The 20,989-nt window shown below is 39.8% G+C and overlaps 1 protein-coding gene across 6 annotated transcripts in view; it reads left to right on the forward strand.

Annotated features, from left to right (window-relative positions):
* Nucleotides 1-11,167: 11,167 nt before the first annotated feature.
* Nucleotides 11,168-20,989, forward strand: part of SRPK1 (SRSF protein kinase 1) — a 66,942-nt gene continuing 57,120 nt past the window's right edge. For 5 of the 6 annotated variants that reach the window (XR_013765327.1, XR_013765328.1, XM_079148684.1 and 2 more), the window contains exons 1-2: nt 11,181-11,264; nt 11,793-11,853. Coding sequence is in view for 3 of the 6 variants with exons in the window: in XM_079148684.1 (XP_079004810.1) it covers nt 11,252-11,264; nt 11,793-11,853 (74 nt within the window). In the remaining 3 variants the exon portion in view is untranslated. Of the gene's footprint in view, nt 11,265-11,792; nt 11,854-20,989 lie in introns of all 6 variants that reach the window. The other variant, XM_079148686.1, reaches the window with a different exon arrangement.

The following is a 20,989-nucleotide window of genomic DNA, read 5'->3' on the forward strand; positions in this document are numbered from 1 at the left end:
TATAATGCACATCTTTCAGATGCAGGGGCTGGAAAGATGTCTTCACTAAGTATAGAATTCTAGGTTGACAGTTTAAGTATTTTGAAGAGGTTATTCCACTGTTTTATGGCTTGCATGGTGGATAATGAGAAATCTGCTGTCATTCTTTTCTTGGTTTCTGTATCTTTTATTCTTGGCCATGTCAATGATTTTATATTCATTACTAGTTTTAACTAATTAGTTTATAATGTGTTTTAGTGTAGTTTTTTCATGCTTGTTCTACTTGGGATTCATCACTTTTTTGATCTTTTGGTTTATCATTTTCACCAAGTTTCTAAAATTTTTGGCCATTCTTCTTCAGTATTTGTTCTGTCCCTCTCCTTTGTCCTTTGGGAACTTCACTTATATGTTTATTTGTCCACCTGAAGTTGTCCCATAGCAAACTGATATTCTTTCTTTTCTTTAGACTGTTTCATTTGGATAGTTTCAATAGCTATATCTTCAGGTTCACAGACATTTTTACTACTACAATATCTAATCTGGTATTAATCCCATTCAGTGAATTTTTTCATCTTAGTCTTCTCCAGTTCATTTTGATCTTTTTTATATCATTCATAATTCTACTTAATATGTTCAATATTTGTTCTAGCCACTTAAACATAGAAAATAGAGTTGTAAATTTCTAATGCTCTTTTTTAACTAATTCTATCACCAATGCACTTCCTAGGTCAGTTTCAAGTGATTGATTTTTCTTCCCATTAAGAGTTGTATTTTGGGCTGGGGAGATAGCTCAGTCAGTAGAGTGCTTGCCTTGCATGCACAAGGCCCTGGGTTTGATCCCCAGCACCACAAAAAAAAAAAAAAAAAAAAAAAAAAAAAAAAAAAAAAGAAAAAGAAGAAGAGTTGTATTTTTCTATTTCTTTGCATAACGTGAACTTTCATTGGATGCTGTACCTATCTTGTGAAATATTGTCAGTCTTGTTCAGTATTGGATATATTTGTATTCCTATAAATATTCTTGAACTTTGTTCTGGGACATCGTTAGTTATTTGGGAACAGTTTGATCATTTTAGGTATTACTTTTGTGCTTTGTTAGGTAAGACCAGAGCAACATTTAAACTAGGGGCTAGTTATTTCCCAAAATTGAAGCAAAATCTGAGTACTCTATCAAGTTCTCTGAATATTGGGTTCAATAGAGTCAAAGAAGCCTCATGCTCTAATTAGCACACACACACACACACACACACACACACACACACTGGGGATTGAACCCCAAGGGTGTTTTACCACTGAATTACATTCTTAGCATCCCACCTTTTTGCGGTGCTGGGGATTGAACCCAGAGCCTCACACATGCGAGGCAAGTGCTCTACCACTGAGCTACAACCCCAGCCCCAATCCTAGCCCTTTATTTATTTATTTTTGAGACAGGGTCTCACTAAATTACACAGGCTGGCCTCAAACTTGTGATCCCCCACCTCAGTTTCCCAAGTTGCTGGGATTATAGACATAAGTCATCATGCTCAGCTTAATTTATATTATTTTTATACAAACCTGTAGATGAAAACTCTTTTGAGCTCATGTTATAGATTTGTTAAAACAAAACTTATAAGAATAATACTTGCTTTTTAGTAAAAATCTATTAAATAGAGAAAAGTGGTCATGGGGGAAAGAATCTCCTATATTTCTGCTGCCTAAAGAAAATTCTGTTAACATTCTGGTGTGTCTGCTTTACTACAAATCATGGGCTCTGTCATAGTAGTAAAGAGATTTCCTTCCCCTCCATAACTGTTATAGAACTTTTTTAAAAATTCAGCAAATCAGGAGGTAACTTGGCTAAATCTAAAAGAAAAGAACCCATTTTAACATGCATTTCTTGTTCTCAAGATTAAAATAAACTGGGAATCCCTGCTGGCTGCTTCCCCTGGCTCAAGCCCTCTCAGTATCTCCCAGACCTACAGATTTATTTGTAACATCCTTTCCTTCAACTTAATAAACTTGAGAAACTGCCTGGGAACCACCAGAAAGAAAGTATGGCCAATCCCTCACCTTCCTTTTTTTTTTTTTTTTTTTTTTTTTTAGGAAACCTTGGTCTACAGCTACTCTCCAGTCCTAGGGGAGGCTGTTTTTGGCCAGACTGTGACATCAGTTTGCCTCTTCTGTTGAGGACTATTCGAGTACTTGCCATGTGCTGAGCCTTACGCTTATCTGGGGTTTTACAAGATGCATCCTTGCTCTACAGGGGGAGACAGCATAAAGAAGGAACTAGAATGCTGTTGCACTGAAGGGCTACTTCAGAGAAGAGGGCTGGTAGTGAAGGCAGGACAGGACTCCACGCTGCCTCTGCTGGTGGTACCTGGGAAGTCCTGTAGATAAGAGTCTGAAGGAAATTATTCTCTGGCTACAGTACCCATGGTACTCTTAGCCCACTCCACCCACTGAAGCTTGTCCGCTGGTTTTCATTCCCCCTAGTATCTGGGTCTCTGTGACATCTCAATATGTTTAGTATAATGAGTGCTCAGGAGACAGCGTCTGAAAAGATCCCCACTCTCCCACTCCTACTATGTTGGGCTGCCCCTTCTCTCCCAGGTAACCCATGTGTTCTCTCATCAGGAGCCTACAGACAAGCCTAAATAATAATCTTCATGTATTAACACTTTAATGTGTGCCAGGCTCTATTCTGAGCACTTCATAAAAGCAAACACATTAATCTTCACAGAATTCCTATGAGGTAGGGTGGTCATTACCCCTGTCTTGTAAATGAGGACACTGCCCTGAATTCTACCTGAGGCCCTAACTCTAACATTGTGTTTACTGCTTCATCTGCAGCATCAGGGGTTCAGAGTGAGCCCAATAGTACAAACTTCTGGCCTGGTAAGAAGGGAAGATAGTGCTACCAAAGGAGGAAGAAGCCATGTTGGGACGAAGGACAACTCATATTTATGAGTGCATGCGATGGTGCAGATGATTACAGGCACTGTATTTAATTGTCACTTCCTCCACTGCCTGTCCTTTAGATAGGGACAATTATTCTGTTTATCCAGTGGAAGAATCTAAGACCAGAAGTTTGTTCAAAGTCATGGCTACTTAATTCATTATCAGAATTCAAACCCCGACTGGATTCTAAAAATCAGGTCTTTACGCTGCTTCTTCAAATTGGGGAAAGGTGGACTTTTGAATGCACTGTTTTAAGTTTGCTAAGAGTTTTGCATGAGGGTTGTTTTGTTTGCTTGGTACAAGGGATTTAATCTAGGGTGCTTAACCACTGAGCTACATTCCCGACCCTTTTTTTTTTTTTTTTTTTTTTTTTTTTTTTTTTGAGACAGTGTCTTGCTGAGTTGCTGAGGCTGGCCTTGAACTTGCAATCTTCCTGCCTCAGCCTCCAGAGTCACTGGGATTATAGTCATGAGTCACCATACCTGGCACATAAGGCTAGTTTTTAAACAATTATATTAGTTGGGTAAGTGAGGAAAATGTTTGAAAGCTCAAGTTCAAGTTCCTTACATGCTACACCCAGTTCAATGGGAGCCTCTGTTTCTCTGTCTCCTCCTCAGGCCCCCAAGACACATATCCAGACAATGGTAATTTTTACATTCTTTCATAACATTCCACAGATATTCACTGAGTATCTCCTATGTATCTAGCAACTTTCAAGACCTGGAGATACAGCAATGGACAAAAAATGAAACATTTCTATCTTTATGGGGCAGACAAAACAAGCGCGCAAACCACAAAGTTCTCTCTCCCTCCCCAATGAATTTCAGGTGCATTGCCTGGAGGTGTGAATCTCCCAGGGGCCCAAATAAAGGGACATACTGAAAAACTGGTGTTTGGATGGAGAAAGTGAGTAACTAATAACAGGGTAACATGTCAGATAGTTTTCAATTACTTGTTTTTGACAAAATTGAAGTTCTTCCTGGAGTTGTCAGCCAATGGGTCATTAAAGTAAGTTTTGATGGTTACTATGTGATTTCTTCTTTACCCACTAGGTCCTGTGTTCAATCCATACCACCAAATAAATAAATAAATGGTTAATGGTACATATCAAATTGCTGAAGTATTTAAATTCCACTGGATGGCATTCAAAACTGTGATGTAACAATTTATGTTAAAATTTCAAATTCCTTTCCAATTGGTATTCCTTTTAATTTTATTGCTTAGTGGCCCTGGCTAGAACTTCCAGCATAATGCTGAACAGGAATGGCAGGAGTGAACATCCTTCCCTTGTTCTAATTGTAGAGGGAAGGCATTCAGTCTTCCATCATTAAATATGACGTCAGCTGAAGGGAGTTTCACAGATGCACTTTACCAGACTGAGGAAGCTCCCCACTATTTCTAGCTTGCTGAGGGTTTTGCATAGGGTAATTTTAAAACAATTATTTTAGTGGGTAAGGGAGCAAAGTATTTGAGAGTTCAAGTTCAAGTACCTTATGTACTCGGTTCCTTCTATACCCTCCGCATCAAACATAGTGCCTGCACAAAGAAGGGTTCAACAAACATTTGTGGAGCAAAGTATTTCCCCCTACCACCCCCTTGTTTTTAAACTCCAGTGATACTCCAGTTTGTGGTCCCCACCCCACCAAGTCCCAGAACTGAAGTTTCTTTCTTCCCTTCTGTGTGTCTGGTGCCCATTCATATTTTCCAATTCTCACCTCATTCAGGAGATCCCTCTCTCCTTACCCCCTTCAAATCCTGAGCTGAGTGGGCCTTTTTGTTTGTGCTTTCATAGTACCTTGTGCATTGAACACTGCACATTGTGTTCAATTATTTTATTTATATATCCATCTCCGACTAAATGGAGAGGTAATATAGTGTGTGGTTAAGAGTATGAATTCCAGAGCCCAACTGCCCATATTCAAAGCCCTGCCTCTTCCTAGCCTACGTGATCTTAGTTGAGCCTGGGTTTTCTTATCTGTCAAACGATCTCCCAGGGTTGTTTGAGGATTGAGAGACAACAGTGTCTAGTAAACAGCAATTATTATATAAGACGGTAGCTCTTAAGTGTTACAGAGTATAGCCTATGTTGCTTTCCTCTCTGCTTCTCATACCCCTTTGTCCTGTGCATGGAGTGTGTATATTTGTTATGAAGATGAGCATGGTAGAATGTATTTGAAAAGAGAAAACATTTTTTTAAAAATGAATTCAACCTTGCAAAGCAGGTAGAAATCAATGCTCAAATGTGTAAGTCACATGTTGTCCAATTCTATATATTTCCTAAATTGATTATACTTTTGACCCTGAGCCTACCACGCTGGAGAAAGTAAATCCCAGTTATTATTGAGCTCATTTCTCCAGGGTCACATAAACGTCTGGGAGGCTTACACACTGCTCGGAAACCATGGAAAAGTTTTGATTTTCAGCTCATTATTTTTATTGTCCAAGTCTGCACAGCCCCTTGGACATGCTAAGTACAGCAAAACATCTTTGCCCAGCCTGGGAACCTCCTAAGGGTGCTCCATCTTAAGATGTTTATAATTTACTTTAAAATACTTTGGCTTGGGCTGGGGATATAGCTCAGTTGGTAGAGTGCTTGCCTTGCAAGCACAAGGCCCTGGGTTCAATTCCCAGCACCACAAAAAAGAAAGAAATAAAAAAGAAAAACAATTATAAAAATTAAAAAAAGAAAAAACTTTGGCTTTCATTTTTAGAATTAAAGCAAGGAAAGCATATTCTAGGTGAGGATATTTAACAAAATTATTCTGGTACTTCCATAACCTTAGATAGGATCCAGTGCATTCCTGTTTTGGCAACTTGCATAGCCGGGATGTGCTATGAAATTTCTTAAGCATTCCCTTAGTGTTGGACTTCCAAGTTGCTGCTTCTGCTGCTGCTGCTGCTCCTCCTCTTCCTTCTTTTTAGTTGGCATTTGAAATCAGTAAATCTATTTCTTGAACACTTGGGTGCTGGAGGTATAGCTTAGTTATAGAATACTTATCAAAAGTGCATGAGGTCCTGGATTTGATTTCTATACCACAAAAATATCCCCCCCCCCCCAACACACACAAAAAGCTTGGGAATATTAAACTTTTAACATGATATGCCAGTTAAAAGTTATACATAGGTACAACTTGTGTTTTAATCCACAATTTCCATGCCAGGAGAGGTTAGCAATTTGCTAATTTTTGGTTTTGTACTGGGGGTTGAACCTGGAAACAGTCTATCACTGAGTCACATCCCCGGCCCTTTTAATTTTTTAAATTTTGAGGCAGGGTCTCGTTAGGTTGTGGAGGCTGGTCTAGAACTCCACAAGTTCTAGATTGCCTGTACCTCCCGAGTCATGCAATCACAGGCAAGCATCACGGTGCCCAGTGGTTAGCAAATTTTCCAATCAGAAAGTGGCTACAGCAAAAGCAGTTCAGACTAATTGAAGGCCACAGATTTCACCAAGGGCATTGCTTTTCTAACACCCACGTCTTTTTTTTTTTTTTTTTTTTTTTTTTCAAGCAAGTCTTTTCACCAGTAAAAACCTATTTCTGATAACACTTTTGGCATCAGTCAGTCTCAAAATAGCATAACAGGTATAAGGCAGACTCCATCTCAGATTGCCTGTTGCCTGTGATGAGGGTGACTCGGGTTCTGACTCTGGAACTCCAGTAAACCTTTCATTCATGCTTTGACAGCAGCACTCAGCAAGACAGAGAAGCTGGGGCCCCCAGAGAACTTACAAGAACAGGCCACAGAGGCTATTTTGTGCCTGTCTGCTAATGAATGTTTACCAAATGAGTGTGGAGCTTGTTTTCTTTATATCCTGAGAGTGAGGTTCTGGGAGAAGCAAATCCTAACCATTGTGAAGCTTCTCCCGCAGGTATTATTCCCAACCAAAAAGGAACAAAGAGGCTGGAAGAGGCTCAGTGTGATCAGCTCAAGTTACTTTGCAAACCTTTGCAGCCTCTCCAGAGCACTCCAGGGAGCAGTGCACTGACCCTGCCGGCTCCAGGGACCACTGATCTCTGTAACCTCCTTTTCCCACATTCCCTATTCTTTCCTGCATCTTCCTTACTACCTCTATTTCTGCTTCTCCAAACCCAGGCCTTTATTCTTTTCTCTCTTCCACCTCCTCCCCCAACTCTTCACCCAAGCACAATTTCCTTATGAAGTATAAACTTTCATAGAATGAAGCCAGAAATGGGAGGGAGGGGCGGTATCCCGGAGCAACTTCAGTTCTCAACTCTCTCCAGGGATCAGGGGCTCCAGAGGTGGACTTACCTGCTTGGGATGTGCTAGCTGTTTCGGGTGTATCCACCGCCCAGACAGGATATGCTGGATACTCTATTTAGCCCTCCAGATCCACTCTCCACCCTCCTCCACCCTCCTATGCCCTGGGGAGGCTGCCTTCTAACCTCCAGTGGGTTTTGTCAGTAGGAGCCACTAGCTTGAGAGAATGAGAGAAGAAGTTCAGTATTTCTTTCCCTGCTCTGTCCCTGCTGGGCTTATTTGTTGGGCCGCCCTTTCCTGCTGCTACAGCTTTGTTATTGGTTTAATTGTATCCCCACCCCCACCCCAAAACACAAAGGTTATGTTGGAGTCCTTACCCGCTGTACCTCAGAATGTGTTAAACAGAATCTTTATAGAGGCAATAGGGTTAAAAATGAGGTTATTAAGATGAACTCTATTCTAGGATGACCCTTGTCCTTATAAGAAGAAATGGAGAAACAGGGAGAGAAATGCACCCAAGTAAGACAATGTGCAGACACACGAAGAAGATGGCCATCTGTAAGTTAAGAAAAGGGACTGAAAAAGATGCTCCTTCACAACCCTCAGAAGGAGCCAATCCTGTCAACACCTTGATCTCAAGACTTCTAGCCTCCATAAGTGTGAGACAATACATTTCTATTGCGAGTAAGCCACCCAGTCGGTGGTACTTTGTTATGGCCGCCCTAGCAAACTAATACAAGCTCTGGCTAAGTTCTGGTACTATCTCCTTCCCTGGTCCCTTCTTGCTGTTGCTAGTCCCTGAGTGCCTCCGCAACCCTTGTTGGTTTTCCTTAATCCTATCCACACCTCCATTCCTTCCTTAAATTCTCTTCAATTATCCTTTTGGATTGCCACGTTTCCTGATACTCAGACCTAGAATATGTTTTATCTTCCCAATATGCTTCACAAAAGTATCACAAAGGTAAGACAAAGTTCCGTTGGGGTTTTCCCACGGAAACTTTCTTCTGTTTTCACTTTCTCCTGTCGTTCATTTCATCAGCAGGATGGAGGAGAAGCCATAAGGGGATGTACTACTTTGGATTTAAGTCAGATAAAAATTTTGGACAGTGTAACAGTTTGTGACAATCCAAGGCAGGGAATATTGGATGGAAGGATCCATGCTCAACTTTAAGCAGTGGGATTTCAAAAATGTCAATGAAGCATTAGAGAAGTTCACAAGTGCAGTCTTAAAAGGTAAATTAGCTCAAGAGGAATAAGATCTTTTCAGAAAATGAAATTCTGACACTGTCCATGAGCCGCCCAAAATATGGTGAACCATGTTCTCTGAATAATTATACTTTTAAGGAACTTACAGAAAAACAACTAAGGGGTCTGTGTGTGTGTGTGTGTGTGTGTGTGTGTGTGTACATGTAGGCATGTGCATAAAACAGAATGAACACCAAAGAATAGCTACAACTTTTAAGAATAATTTCTGAACTGGGCATGGAAGCATATGACTGCAATCACAGTGACTCAGGAGGCTGAGGCAGGATGATCACAAGTTCAAGGCCAGCCTGGGTTATTTAGTAAGACCATCTCAAAATAAAAATAAAAAAGGATTGGGGTGTAACTCAGTGTAGAGCACCCTTGGGTTCAATCCCAGGACTACACACACACACACACACACACACACACACACACACACAGAATAATTTCTGGAAGGGTAAAGTTGATTTTAAAGCAAGAAATAGAAAACAACAACAACAAAAAAGGAATGACTTTAGAACAGGGAATGACTTTAGAACAGGGGGGAAATCTAATATAAACACTTATAGAGATCTTAGAAGAAATGTGGAGAACTGAAGCACAGTGAGAGAATTAAAAAAAAAAAAAAGGAGAAATGGTCAATTCAGGGCACTTTGTTCAAAGAACATTCTCCTGGAAAAATTCTTGAAGAGTTATTAAACAGATGGTTAATAAGTTCTTGGAGGAAAGAAGGAACAATTAATCAGAATGGGCCTGACAGAATGGTGGCAAGCTGAACACATCTCTTTTTGATGGATCGGCAGTAACCATTTGGATTTTAGCCCAGCTCTTCTCTTGACTCAGTATTTTCTCTTTTCCTGATGTTTCTTATAAGGTGCAGATCATTTATTCTTTTATTAGATAAATATTTGAGCACCTACTAAGCACCAGACACTGTGTAGGCCCTGAGGATACATCAAGGAAAATGTACATGGGGTTCCAAACCTTCCAGAGTTTGGTTTCTGGTGAGCAGTTCTTTCCCAATTTTAGAATTTTTCCTAGCCACCCCCAACTCTGCCCACTATCTTTGTTAAACCACCTAGGTTGTTCCTGAACTTAAGGAATCCTCAGACTCCAGGGCTTCCTTTTCTGCCCAGCTCTCCTTTTGTTCTCAAGTTTAATTTAGAAAAGAAACTGGACTACAGTCTTCCTTGGCCAAGAGGTGCTGTCCTGTTTCACAATATGCCTAGAAATGCTATCATTCAGGTTTCATGCAACAGATATTAATTATCTAAATTTCAAATTTGGCAAACCTACCTTTCCAGCCTTACCTATTTCATCCCTTCAATCATTACCAGTCCCAAACCCCACCCATGTTTCCATGTCTTTGCCTTTTTACTCAATTGATTTTGTCATTCAAGAGTGCCTGACATCTCCTTCCCCACCTATGGAAATCCTACACATTTCCCAAGACTGCTCAAAAGTTGCCACCTTCCTGGCTGAACTTAAGTTATTTACCATCCTTGACTTGTGTTTTACTCTTACACTCTCATCTTCTTTTCCCAGTTGATTGGTTACTTGTTTGTCTGAAAGTTTCAGTTAACACCAGACTGCATATACAACAGTAGTCCCATAGATCATACCACCTAGTGATTTTGTAGCTATCTTAGTTTGTGCAAGTACTCTCTGATGTTCCCAGGGCAAAATCATCTGATGGCGCATTTCTGAAAACATATCCCTGTCTTTAAACCATGCACTTAACAACAGGGGTTAGCAAACCAAGGCCTGAACTAAGAATGGTTGAAATGCTTGAAAAAAAGATCAAAAGGAGAGTATTTCATAAGTATGACAAGTATATGAAACTCAGCTTTCAGTTCCCATAAATCAATCTTTGCAGGAACCCAGACAGCCCATTTTTTCTATGACTGCTTTTAAGTTCAAGTGGCAGAGCTGACAAGTGGAAGAAGAAATCTCAGGATCCACAAAGCCTCAGTGTTGACTTTATGGTCCTTTTCAGAAACTGCAGATCCTGCTTTACAGTAAGAGTTTGATGATGGAATCATTGGGTTGGGACACCAAGATTCTGCCTACATATCCTCTCCAAGTTTTAATTTTTTGTGTAATGTAGGTACTAACCATCTTGCCTGTTGTATTAAACATCAAAAGAGATAATGCATTTAGAAAAGTATAAAAACATCCTATAAAGAAAACTTTAGTATGTACTTTAAAGATGATAACGCGGTAAAATGAAAAAACATTAAACGTTTTTCTTCTCCCTTCCCTTCTTCCTTTACAACTTTCATTTAAACTTCTAATTTAAAATTTTCACTTTTAAAGACTTTTTAAATGATAGGGGAACAGGTTCCTTCCCTCCAGGGTTCGTGTTGCTCCCACTTCTTTCTCTTTCTCCCAGGTTATTTCTTTTTTCCATTTTAAGTGTCTTAACTGGCCCTCAAAAGAGCTCTGAGAAGGAACCGGGACATGCCTGATTAATCCATTTCACAAGACAGGAAACTGAGGCAGATCTCAATTGCCTCTCAATTGCCTGCTCTGACTCAGCACGCAGAGCCCTCAAGGACGCGCTCTGCGCCTTTTCTAAGGGGTTAAGGCCGGGTAAATAGAACAAAACTAACCAAGCCAGGCTTCCAAGTTTGGATCTCAAAATACCATTTAGCACTTGCTTTCCCCGTTCCTCCCTCTCCCCCGCCCCTCGCGACACCCTCCTCAGGAGCAGGTGGTAGGCTCCTCGGTCAACGCGCAGGCGCGCGGCGCCGTGGGGCGGGGAGGGGCGGGGACTGGGGCGGGGCGAGTGCCGGCTTGGTTTTGGGCCGCGGCGGGAGCCGGATTCGCCGCCACTCCAGTGCGCAGGCGCCTGGCGGTTACCGGTCTCGCCATGGAGCGGAAAGGTGAGCGGTGGAGGGGCCTCCGCCACGAGGGGCAACGGCCGCCTGGGCGAGGCCGGAGTTAGCGCCGGGAACCTCGCCTAACCGCCGCCGTCCGGTCCCCGGGCGTGCGGCACCCCTCCTTTGAGGTGGCGCCGCCCCCCACCCCCAGTCTCTGGGCTGCGGGTCCGCGCCCCTCAGCCCGGGCGTCCTCCGGCGCTGGTGGTCACCGCCCCTTGTTCCCCGCCAGGCCGGCTCGCGCCTTGGGGCCACTCCTGGGCCCGACCTGCGGCGGGCGAGGCAGACTCCCGCCCGCCGGACCCCTGACCGGTCCCGAGCCCCCTCGGGCGCATCCTGCCCGGGCGCTGCTGTGCGCCCCGTGGGCCGCCAGCCCTCTGGCCGGCCACCTCGCCAAAGCCGCGGCGCTCGCCCCGCAGCCGTCCCTCAGGCAGGCCCCGCAGCCGGGCCTGGCGCCCCTGCTGGGTCTCCACCCTCACCTTGGTTGCCTCTTTTCCTCCACATTCGCCCTTCACCCATCCCTCTCTCCTGCAGTGCTTGCGCTCCAGGCCCGAAAGAAAAGGACCAAGGCCAAGAAGGACAAAGCCCAAAGGAAGTGAGTCTTGTACCCCAATGCCCCGTCATTGGATTTCCTCGTTCACCTCCTCTGCTCTAGTTTAGTGTCTTGAACGTGCCCTGGGTTTGAGCACTCCGCGGCCCCCAACCGCATGGCCTCAGGGCTGCTTGGCGGGTTGCTCAACGGCAACCATGTGGAAGGGAGCCTCTGTTGCGGAGCGCCAGGCCTGGGTCTAAGCTGCCCCAGCTAAGGCTTGCTGGAAGGGCTGTTGGAAGAGGACCAGAGCCTGCTCGGCACCTCTCCTCTCCAAATTCACGGGAGTCAGAAGCTCCCCAAGTTTGGGCCCCCACTGGAGCTGGTAGATCATTATCAGTCTGTCGGTGAACTCTGGTCTCTTTCCCTTACTTGCTTCTCAGCGTCTAACTTGCCTTGTACGTCCGCACGGTAGGCCATCAGGAAATTCTTGAATGGATTTTCCGTGTTTACTTTTGGTTCTGCCAACCACACGCTCCCTTTCACAGAGGAGGGCATGGAGCTTGTCCCTGGTTAGTCAACTTCCTGAGCCTGCAAGGCGCATCGCCTTCTTTACAGTTTGCGGGCGGATCACACAGTCGATGTGTTACTTCTCTTCCTAAACCTCAAGTCCTCCTGCTGAACTCAGATAACCTTTTGGAGTTATCACGGTAGTGCCGGGAGAGTTCTTCGTCTAACGTCGGTGTTGATTCTGGTTCGGTGTATTTCAGTGCCACAAGTCCAGTTTCATTAGCAGGATGCAACAGTGGATTAGCGCTATTGTGGGGAACACAAAAGTTGGTCACAGCCTGGTATAAACGCCCCCGGTGGATGACTTCGGCAAGTGAGGCTTAGTCTTAAAGAACTTTTATCTCGTATTAATGTTTAATAGCAAAGGCTCCTGGGAGTCAGTTTAGACAATTCGTATTCAGCGAAAAAGTTCGCCTCCTAGTTCTTAATTTTAGATGTGTAACGCATTTCAAAAACCTAGGCTATACTCTTGAATGACAGTACTAGACATGGATGGGTAAGGGTGGTTTTTTTTTAAATTTAATGGTTGGGTAGAGCTTATAATTGCTTCTCTCTTTCAATAGAGCTGAAATAGTAGGTGACCTCACTTCTTGCTCCATTTCTAATATCTATCTTATGAAATTATTTCTTTTGTAAGTGCTTGGTGACCAAGGCATATGTGAGTGTGTGTGTTTACCTCTTGATTATCTACATGAGATTCAAAACCAGTTTTTTATCCTAGATTGATGGAAAAAGCAAGGTGCTAGTTCTAGAATGCAGGAGGAATTTAAATGTTACTTTTTTCTGTTCCTTAGTTTTATTCCATGTGAAACTGATATGAATGTTATAAAATGTTAGTTTTCTATTGGTGTAAGAAGGTAGGGATTTTATCATTCACTCTCTTTTTTTAGAAATTATCATCTCTCAGGCCATCTCCCTTGAACACTCATGCTACTTAGAATTTAATTGTGATAATTAGCCTGAATTATACTGTAGTTTGAGAGGTGAGTGTATATTGTTGACCATATAACTTTATTTATTTATTTATTTATTTTGCCGTACTGGGGATTGAACCCAGGGCCTTGTGCTTGCAAGGCGAGCACTCTACCAACTGAGCTATCTCCCCAGCCCCTATAACTTTATTTTTAACTAGATACTTTGGATTATCTATGTCAGTCAGGTGCTTTACTTGTAAAGCACTGTTACTCTTCTATTCACTATTATGGGTAACCTAGAGTTATTTCTGTTCTTAATTATTTCCATACTTGCACTTTTTTGCAGATACGGATTATAGATAATCCAGCAGTTATTTTATTGAATACTATGTTTTCTAAAACTTTGACTTCTGAAATTAGAAGTGAAGAATTGCCTCCATTTACTTATACTCTCAAAAGCACTTTTTGTTTTCACCTTCATTAATAAGTTTTTTTTTTTAATAGTTTTACCTCTGTTTCCCTTTTTATTTCTCCAACCTCCTTGTAAGTAGCTGGGATTTCTAATTAATTAAGTTGGTTAGATTATTGTGTCAGTTCAAGCCCACCTGACTCAGGTAACTTGACTCTGTTCAGTCACTCCTGACTGCACTCCTGACAACTTCTTATTTTGCAGAGACAAACTTCTACTTACAGATTAGTCAGGAAAAAGTTCTGAGGAAGAAACATGCCATAAAGTTTGGACTTTCAAGTGAGATGATCTGGTTTTGAATTCTGATTTTGCTACTTTTTAGCAATCTGACCTTGGACAAGTTTGTTAAGGAAACAGTCTTATATGCTGTTGTGATTGGTGGCTCAGTCACAATGAAAATTGGTCAGGTCCTGTAGGTTTCAAAAACCAAGCATTCATATGTCAAATTTTAGAACCTTTGCAAGAATATAACAGTAACTAGCATCCCTAGTAATTCAGTCATGGCATGATACAAGTGGAAAGGATTTTCAGTCCACTGATTTTGTAGACCTTAAAAACTAGAACCCACATTATTGAAATAATGTGCCTGGGTTCGTGGAGTTGGTTGCTTTTGAGTGTGGGCTCCTGCCTTTCAGGCCATTGCTCTTTGTGTGTGGCAGGGTGTTTCCTTTGGGTTCTTTCACTGTGCTGAAAGGTTTGACTTCGGGGTATTGTTTTATTTCATCAACTCCTTCATTTTACTTTTACAGAGTCTGTATTTACTAATATTAACTTGTTGGTGATAATCTCCATTTGACTTTGCAGTAATGAAGTTTGTTACATTACACCTCTAGAAAATTGTAAAGCTAGGATTTGAATCCAGTTTTTGAATGTTGTAAAGCCCTGGTTCCTAATCTTGGTATCTCCAAGTGACAATTCCTTTTTATGTGGCTGAGAATAAATAGGTAGAGGTTGAGTGAAAATAGGATTTTGAATAAGAAATCTTGGGATACCTGGATGTGTGGTTACCCTTTCTTGACCCATTGTTTAATGTCTCTGAAAGAGCCCAGTGTCTGTCTTTGAGATTTCAGTTTTCAGTATGTGTACTAATAGCTATGGCCCTCTATCTATTCATCATAAGCTTTTATGATTTAACAGTTTATAAATACTTTCGAAATTGTTTTGATGGAACATAATTTCAGAATGGATTTCCTACCTTGTAATTTTATTACTTAGATTAGGAAGTTAGTTTGAACAATGATCTTTTACTTTCTTTAAAATAAAATAATGTTACAGGTTTAGTATAAATTTGGTGTTAAAATTATTTGAGCTGGAGAAGTTCTTTTGCTCTTTTGAGCCCTCGATCTGTGGAGTTGGGAGGGAGATAGTGGTTTTATTTCTTAATGTTTCAAATATATAAATTGTTATATTAAAAATCTAGAAGGAAAAAGTGCTTAAATATTTTGATACTTTCATCTAGTAGGAAGTAGAACCAGCACACTTGAAATCATTTTTTAAAATTAAATAATAGTGTTGGGTGCTCTTTATACTTAACAGTACACTTTGGAAATTGGTGCTTCCAAATAGTGCAGCCTTACTGTATTATACTGAAGTTCATTTTTTTTTTTTAAATTTTTAATTTTTTTTAGTTGTAGATGGACACAATGCCTTTATTTTTATTTATTTTCATATGGTGCTGAGGATTAAATCTAGTGCCTCACATGTGCTAGGCAAGTGCTCTACCACTGAGCTACAACCACAGCGCCTAAAGTCCACTTTTTTTAACTAAGTCTTAGAAATGATTCCATATTGAGACACAAGGAATAACTTTAGTTAACATTCCATTAAGTGGGTATACTATTATTTGTTTTAGTTCCTGTTAATAAACATGTATGTACTTTTTTTGTTTGTTTTGAGACAGGAATCACTATGTTGCCCAGGTTGGTTTTGAATTCCTGGTGCTCAAGTGATTCTCCTGCCTCACTCAGCCTCCTGAAAGTAGCTGGAACTACAAGAATGTGCCACTTGCCTTGCTAAACATGTCTATTTATAAGACAAAAAATGGAATCATTGGGTATATTTTCCATAGTAACATTAACACCAATAGTTTTCATAGCATTAAATGTTTTACTGTAGACCGTTTACCTTTTCCAGTTAATTCACAACTAAGATGAATAATTTTTTGGATAAATCATTGCTTACATCAGTGATAATTTCTTAGAATGAATTCTTTGAATTGCTGGAATGAACATTTTAAAGATTTTTAATTCATAGTGTCAAAAGTTTTCTCCAGCCAATGCAGAGCGTCAGGCCTGTATTCCCAGCAGCTCAGGAGGAGGAGGATGGTGAGTTAAAAGCCAGCCTCAGCAATTTAGCAAGGGTTTTAAAGCAATTTAGGGAGACCTTGTCTCAAAATAAAATATAAAAAGGGCTGGGGATGTTGTTGATCAATGGTTAAGCACCCCTGGGTGTTCAATCTTTTGTAACCGCCCCTCCCTGACCCCCAAAAAAAGTTTTCTCCAGAAAGTTTTAACCCATATAACTCTTTTCATTATAGTTTAACATATCCTAATCACTATTTTTCATCCTTGAAATACACAATGGAAGAGGGGAGAATTCCTGCTTCTCTCTGGAGTTTTAGTGGAAGGGGAGATAGAATAACAATAGACATAATGCTGAGTAAATTACACAGTATTTTAGGTGATGAGGTGGGAAAAAGAGAATTGAGAAGTTGGGATTAGGTTACAAAATTGCAGGGTTTTGTTTGTTTGTTTTGTGGTGCCCCCTAGATATACGATTTAAACTTTTTTTATTTTGGGACAAGGTCTCAAACTGGCCTTGAATGTGCTATTATCCTGCCTCAACCTCCTGAGTAGCTGGGATTACAGGCCTGTGCTCTGAGTAAATGGTAAGATGGAGGCCATATTTGAAGAGATTTGAAGGACTGCTCCAGGCAGAACAGTGGGAGTAGACTTGTTCTTGGGTTTCCTGCTTAGAAACAAGTTGCAACCAGAAAGAACTCAAGTAGTATTACTTGAAAAAAAATTTCCAAATCTGGCAATCTGTAAGTCATCTTGTTTTAATTTAATTTGTTTTGTCTACCCCACCCCCCACCCTTTCTCTCTTTTTTCTTTTTTTGGTGCTGGTGATTAAACCCAGGGTCTCACGCATGCTAGGTAACTGCTCTACTACTTATCTATATTCCTCAGTTCTTTTTACTTTGAGATAGGGTCTCACACAGTTGCTCAGGCTGGCCTTCAACTTGAGGTCCTTCTGTATCAGCCTCCCAAATACATGGGATTGCAGGTATGTGCCACCGTGCCTGGTGGCTCATTTTTTTTCTTTGGGTTATAGATCTTGTTTCTTGATTTTAAGAGCTCTTTATTAGGAATATATCCTTTGTTTCGTGACATAGTTGTATTTCTCATCGATTTTTTTTTTTTTTTTTTTTTTAAGATTTTGTTTCTAGTGTGGGTTTTTAAAAAAAATTTTGGTTGTAGATGGATACAATACCTTTGCTTTTATTTATTTATTTATTTATTTTTATGTGGTGCCGAGGATTGAATCCAGTGCCTCACGCTTGCTAGGACAGAGCCCCAGTCCCAGTTCCCTCAAGTGTTTTTTGACTTTTTTTTTTTTTTTTTTTTTTTTTTAATGTGACTAACTTTTCCTTTGCTTTTTTATTATTGAAATTTTTCCAATATCAATTGTCATCTTTCTTTAAAAGTTGCATTTTTTTTTTTTTTTTTTTTTTGCAGTGCTGGAGATTGAACTCAGGGCCTTGTGCTTGCAAGGCAAGCACTCTACCAACTGAGCTATATCCCCAGCCCCAAAAAAGTTGCATTTTAATTGTATGATTTTTTTTTTATTATCTTTAAGTATGTACTTATTATCTTTTAAGTATGTAAATTGCATTTCAGGAACTCATGTCAGAAATATTTTCTTTTATTCTTCATCAGTAAGTGTATGTCTTAGCAAATTTTATGTTTTTGTTTCTACTGCAGTGAAACAAATTACTAGAAACCTATAACTTGTTAGAGTGCTAAGAGTAAGATGGGTGCATAGGCATTCCCTTGTTAAAAGTGAAGAAAAGACAGATGAACTAGATCAATTTAGATCTTATAGAGTAACTGGCAGTCCTCTGCCCCCACTTTAGGTAGTCATTTGCGCATACTCTCCAACTCTTCTCTACCATTAATACTGGTTTTGGGGACTAAATAAAAATATTACTATTTTTGACACTGAAAAATGTCACTTTCACTTATTATTGAGAATCGTGAAGTCTTCATTACACAGAATATAATGTAAATATCACAAAATATAACAATATAAAAATAATACTATTCCAAAAATTGAGAGCTTATCACAGAACCGGGTGTATATTTTCTCATTTTTCATAGCAGAAGTTAATAAATTCCATAAATCAATAAATAAAAGTTATCACGCGTTTCTTTAGTGTGGCTTATTCATTTATTTCTGTTAAATTTTTTAAACACATATAGAGCACTTGCTAAGTGTCAGGCAGCCTGCAAACATTTCCTTGAATTATCACCATTTGATGTGAGGGTTATCTGCATTTTACAAATAAGGAAAACAGGCCTGGAGAAGCTGTAGAACAATGCTCCATAGCATGAGGCAGAGCCATCATTTGAGTCTGTTTGTAAGAACCCAGACTTTTCAAACCATCTTGACTGCCTCATTGTCCCTGACTGCAAACTTTGATTCTTTTCTCTGGAACACCTAAATTTATTTTTATGTTGTCCAAAGTGGTATTTTTAATGCTTCTCTCACTGTAGTTAATTCTGAGGAAGTAAGAAAATTCAGATACCTGAGAGGATTTTAGAACTCCTCCCTTCCAAGTGCTATGTAATAAGTAGAAATGTGTGTGTGTGCAATCTTACAGAAATTTTTAAATTGAATTTAAGGTGCTTTCAATAGGATAGCATTTTATGTACTGCTATGAAAAAAATACTATCAGTTAATCTGACAGAATTAACATTAAGATGTGTCTTAATTTCAGAAATGTGAAATAATGGGAGAGATAAATGCAGTAATCCAGCTAAAGTCAGTGTTGTTTCATCTGCATTTCCCCCCCCATTTTCCTGCTTCTTATTTTAAAGCAAATTCCAGGCATCATAAGATGTGGACTCTTTTTTTTTTTTTTTTTTTTTTGGCGGTGCTGGGGATTGAACCCCGGGGCCTTATGCATGCGGGACAAGCACTCTACCAACTGAGCTATATCCCCAGCCTAAGATGTGGACTCTTAATTTGTTTTTAAAATTTTTTTAGTTGTTGATGAACCTTTATTTATTTTTATGTGGTCTTGAGAATCAAACCCAGTGCCCTACACACGCTATGTGAGTGCTCTACCACTGGGCTACAACCTTAGCCCATGGACTCTTAATTCTTAAAAACATAACTTTAATACTAATAATCATACCTTAGAATTTTTAAAAATAAGTCCTTGCTGAATGCCCTGCTAATTTTGTTTGAATCAGGATCCATAAGGATCTTACATTGCTACCATTGCTACTGTTTGAAATGTCTCTATTGTCTTTTAATCTGTGGGTTCTCTGGTTCTTTTCCTCGCAGATTTGTTTTAGCTAGACTCTTTAATGGATGATATTGTATTCTCTCAGGAAGCATCTATTGTCTGAATTTATCTTTTTTGTGTGTTTTGTGTGATATCAGTGGCCATTGATCATTGCTTAGACTCATTAATTTATTTAGGGTTTCAAAATGATAATATTCTGTTCCTTAATTTATTATTGTAAAGAGTTTTACTTTATTCCTTTGGTTACCCAGAAGGACAATTCGTCATTGTTTTCCCTACATCCTCAAAATGACCAATAAAAATTAATTTGATTATAAACAGTGGTTTTTTTCCTACAATTTTATGAAGGTATAATTTACATATTACAAAATCCATTTAAAATATGCAGTTCAGTGATTTTTAATGTGTTCACAGACTTGTACCATAATTTTTTTTTTTTTTTTTTTTTTTGGTAATGCTAGGGATTGAACACAGGGCCTTGTACATGTAAGGAAAACACTCTACCAACTGAACTGTATCCCCAGCCCTCTTGTAGCATAATTTTAAGATTAGAATGTTTTCATTGTCCCAGAAAGAAACCCTGTTGTACCTGTTAGTAATCATTCTCTAAAGCTGTCCCCATCTCATTCTGTCCTGCATCCAATGCAAGGCAACCACTAATCTACTTTCTGTCTCTTTGAATTTGCCAATTTGGGATATTTCATATAAATGGAATCATGTAATATATGGTCTTTTGTGACTGGCTTCTTTAACTTAGCATAATTTTAAAAAATATTTATGTTTTGCTTGTGTAGCTGTTATTTTTATTGATTTTTCCCTCTAGCCAAATAGAGTCTCTTCAGAATGAGTCCTGAGCCCTGTAGACTTAATCTGAGACATCTTTGATTTGTTTTTTGCTGCCTGGTATGACTGTAATGCAGATTTACCTTGTATATTTTCTTCTTCACACCAGGAAGAGCCTGTTCTCCAAGAATCTTTTAGTGAGAAGGCCATTTGGAGACCACAGTCTGGGTTCTTAGGGAGCTTATTCCTATTGAGCTTGTCATCATTTCTAGGCTTTTTCTGTGATTAGATCTGGGAAATAAGTTGTGTTTTTTCTTAACCACTTTGATTTTACATCTCTCTCTTCCTTTATCCTATGCTTAAAACCTCACGTCTCAACAACACCACTGTGATTACATATTTTCTTTTTCCCACAATATACACATAACAGTCTTAGGATGACAGTGCCACCACTGCCATTAACAACATGATGAGAATTATATTGCTGAGTTTTATAATTGCCTGGACTCATTCCTTGCTGTGTAATTATGTTATAACATGATTACACAATTCATTTATTTTTGTTTTCATTTTATATTATCTTTGGCTTCAAGATTCCAAATCTTACAGAATTATCTGTATTGGTAACTTAAAATGAATATCATATATAATTGTGATTATGTTGGTTTCTTTTCAGAGTATGGCTTATGAAACGTACTGTAGGACAAAAGGGAATGGTAGTTGTTAGAATGTGTGGAACAGACTTCCTCCTTTGTATCTGAAGAAAGATGTCTTAGCTCCTGCTGCTTATACTGTGAAAAGATGAGTCCAGTGTTACCATGTCATATGATTTTTTGAGAGAAGCTAAAAATCTTTATGTAGCTGCAGATTGCTTAGTGTTCACAGTTTTGTGGAGGGGAGTTACCAAGGATTGAACCTGGGAGCCCTCAACCA

The sequence above is a fragment of the Sciurus vulgaris genome (assembly GCF_902686455.1).
Source record: "Sciurus vulgaris genome assembly, chromosome: 7".
NCBI classification, from domain to species: Eukaryota; Metazoa; Chordata; class Mammalia; order Rodentia; family Sciuridae; genus Sciurus; species Sciurus vulgaris.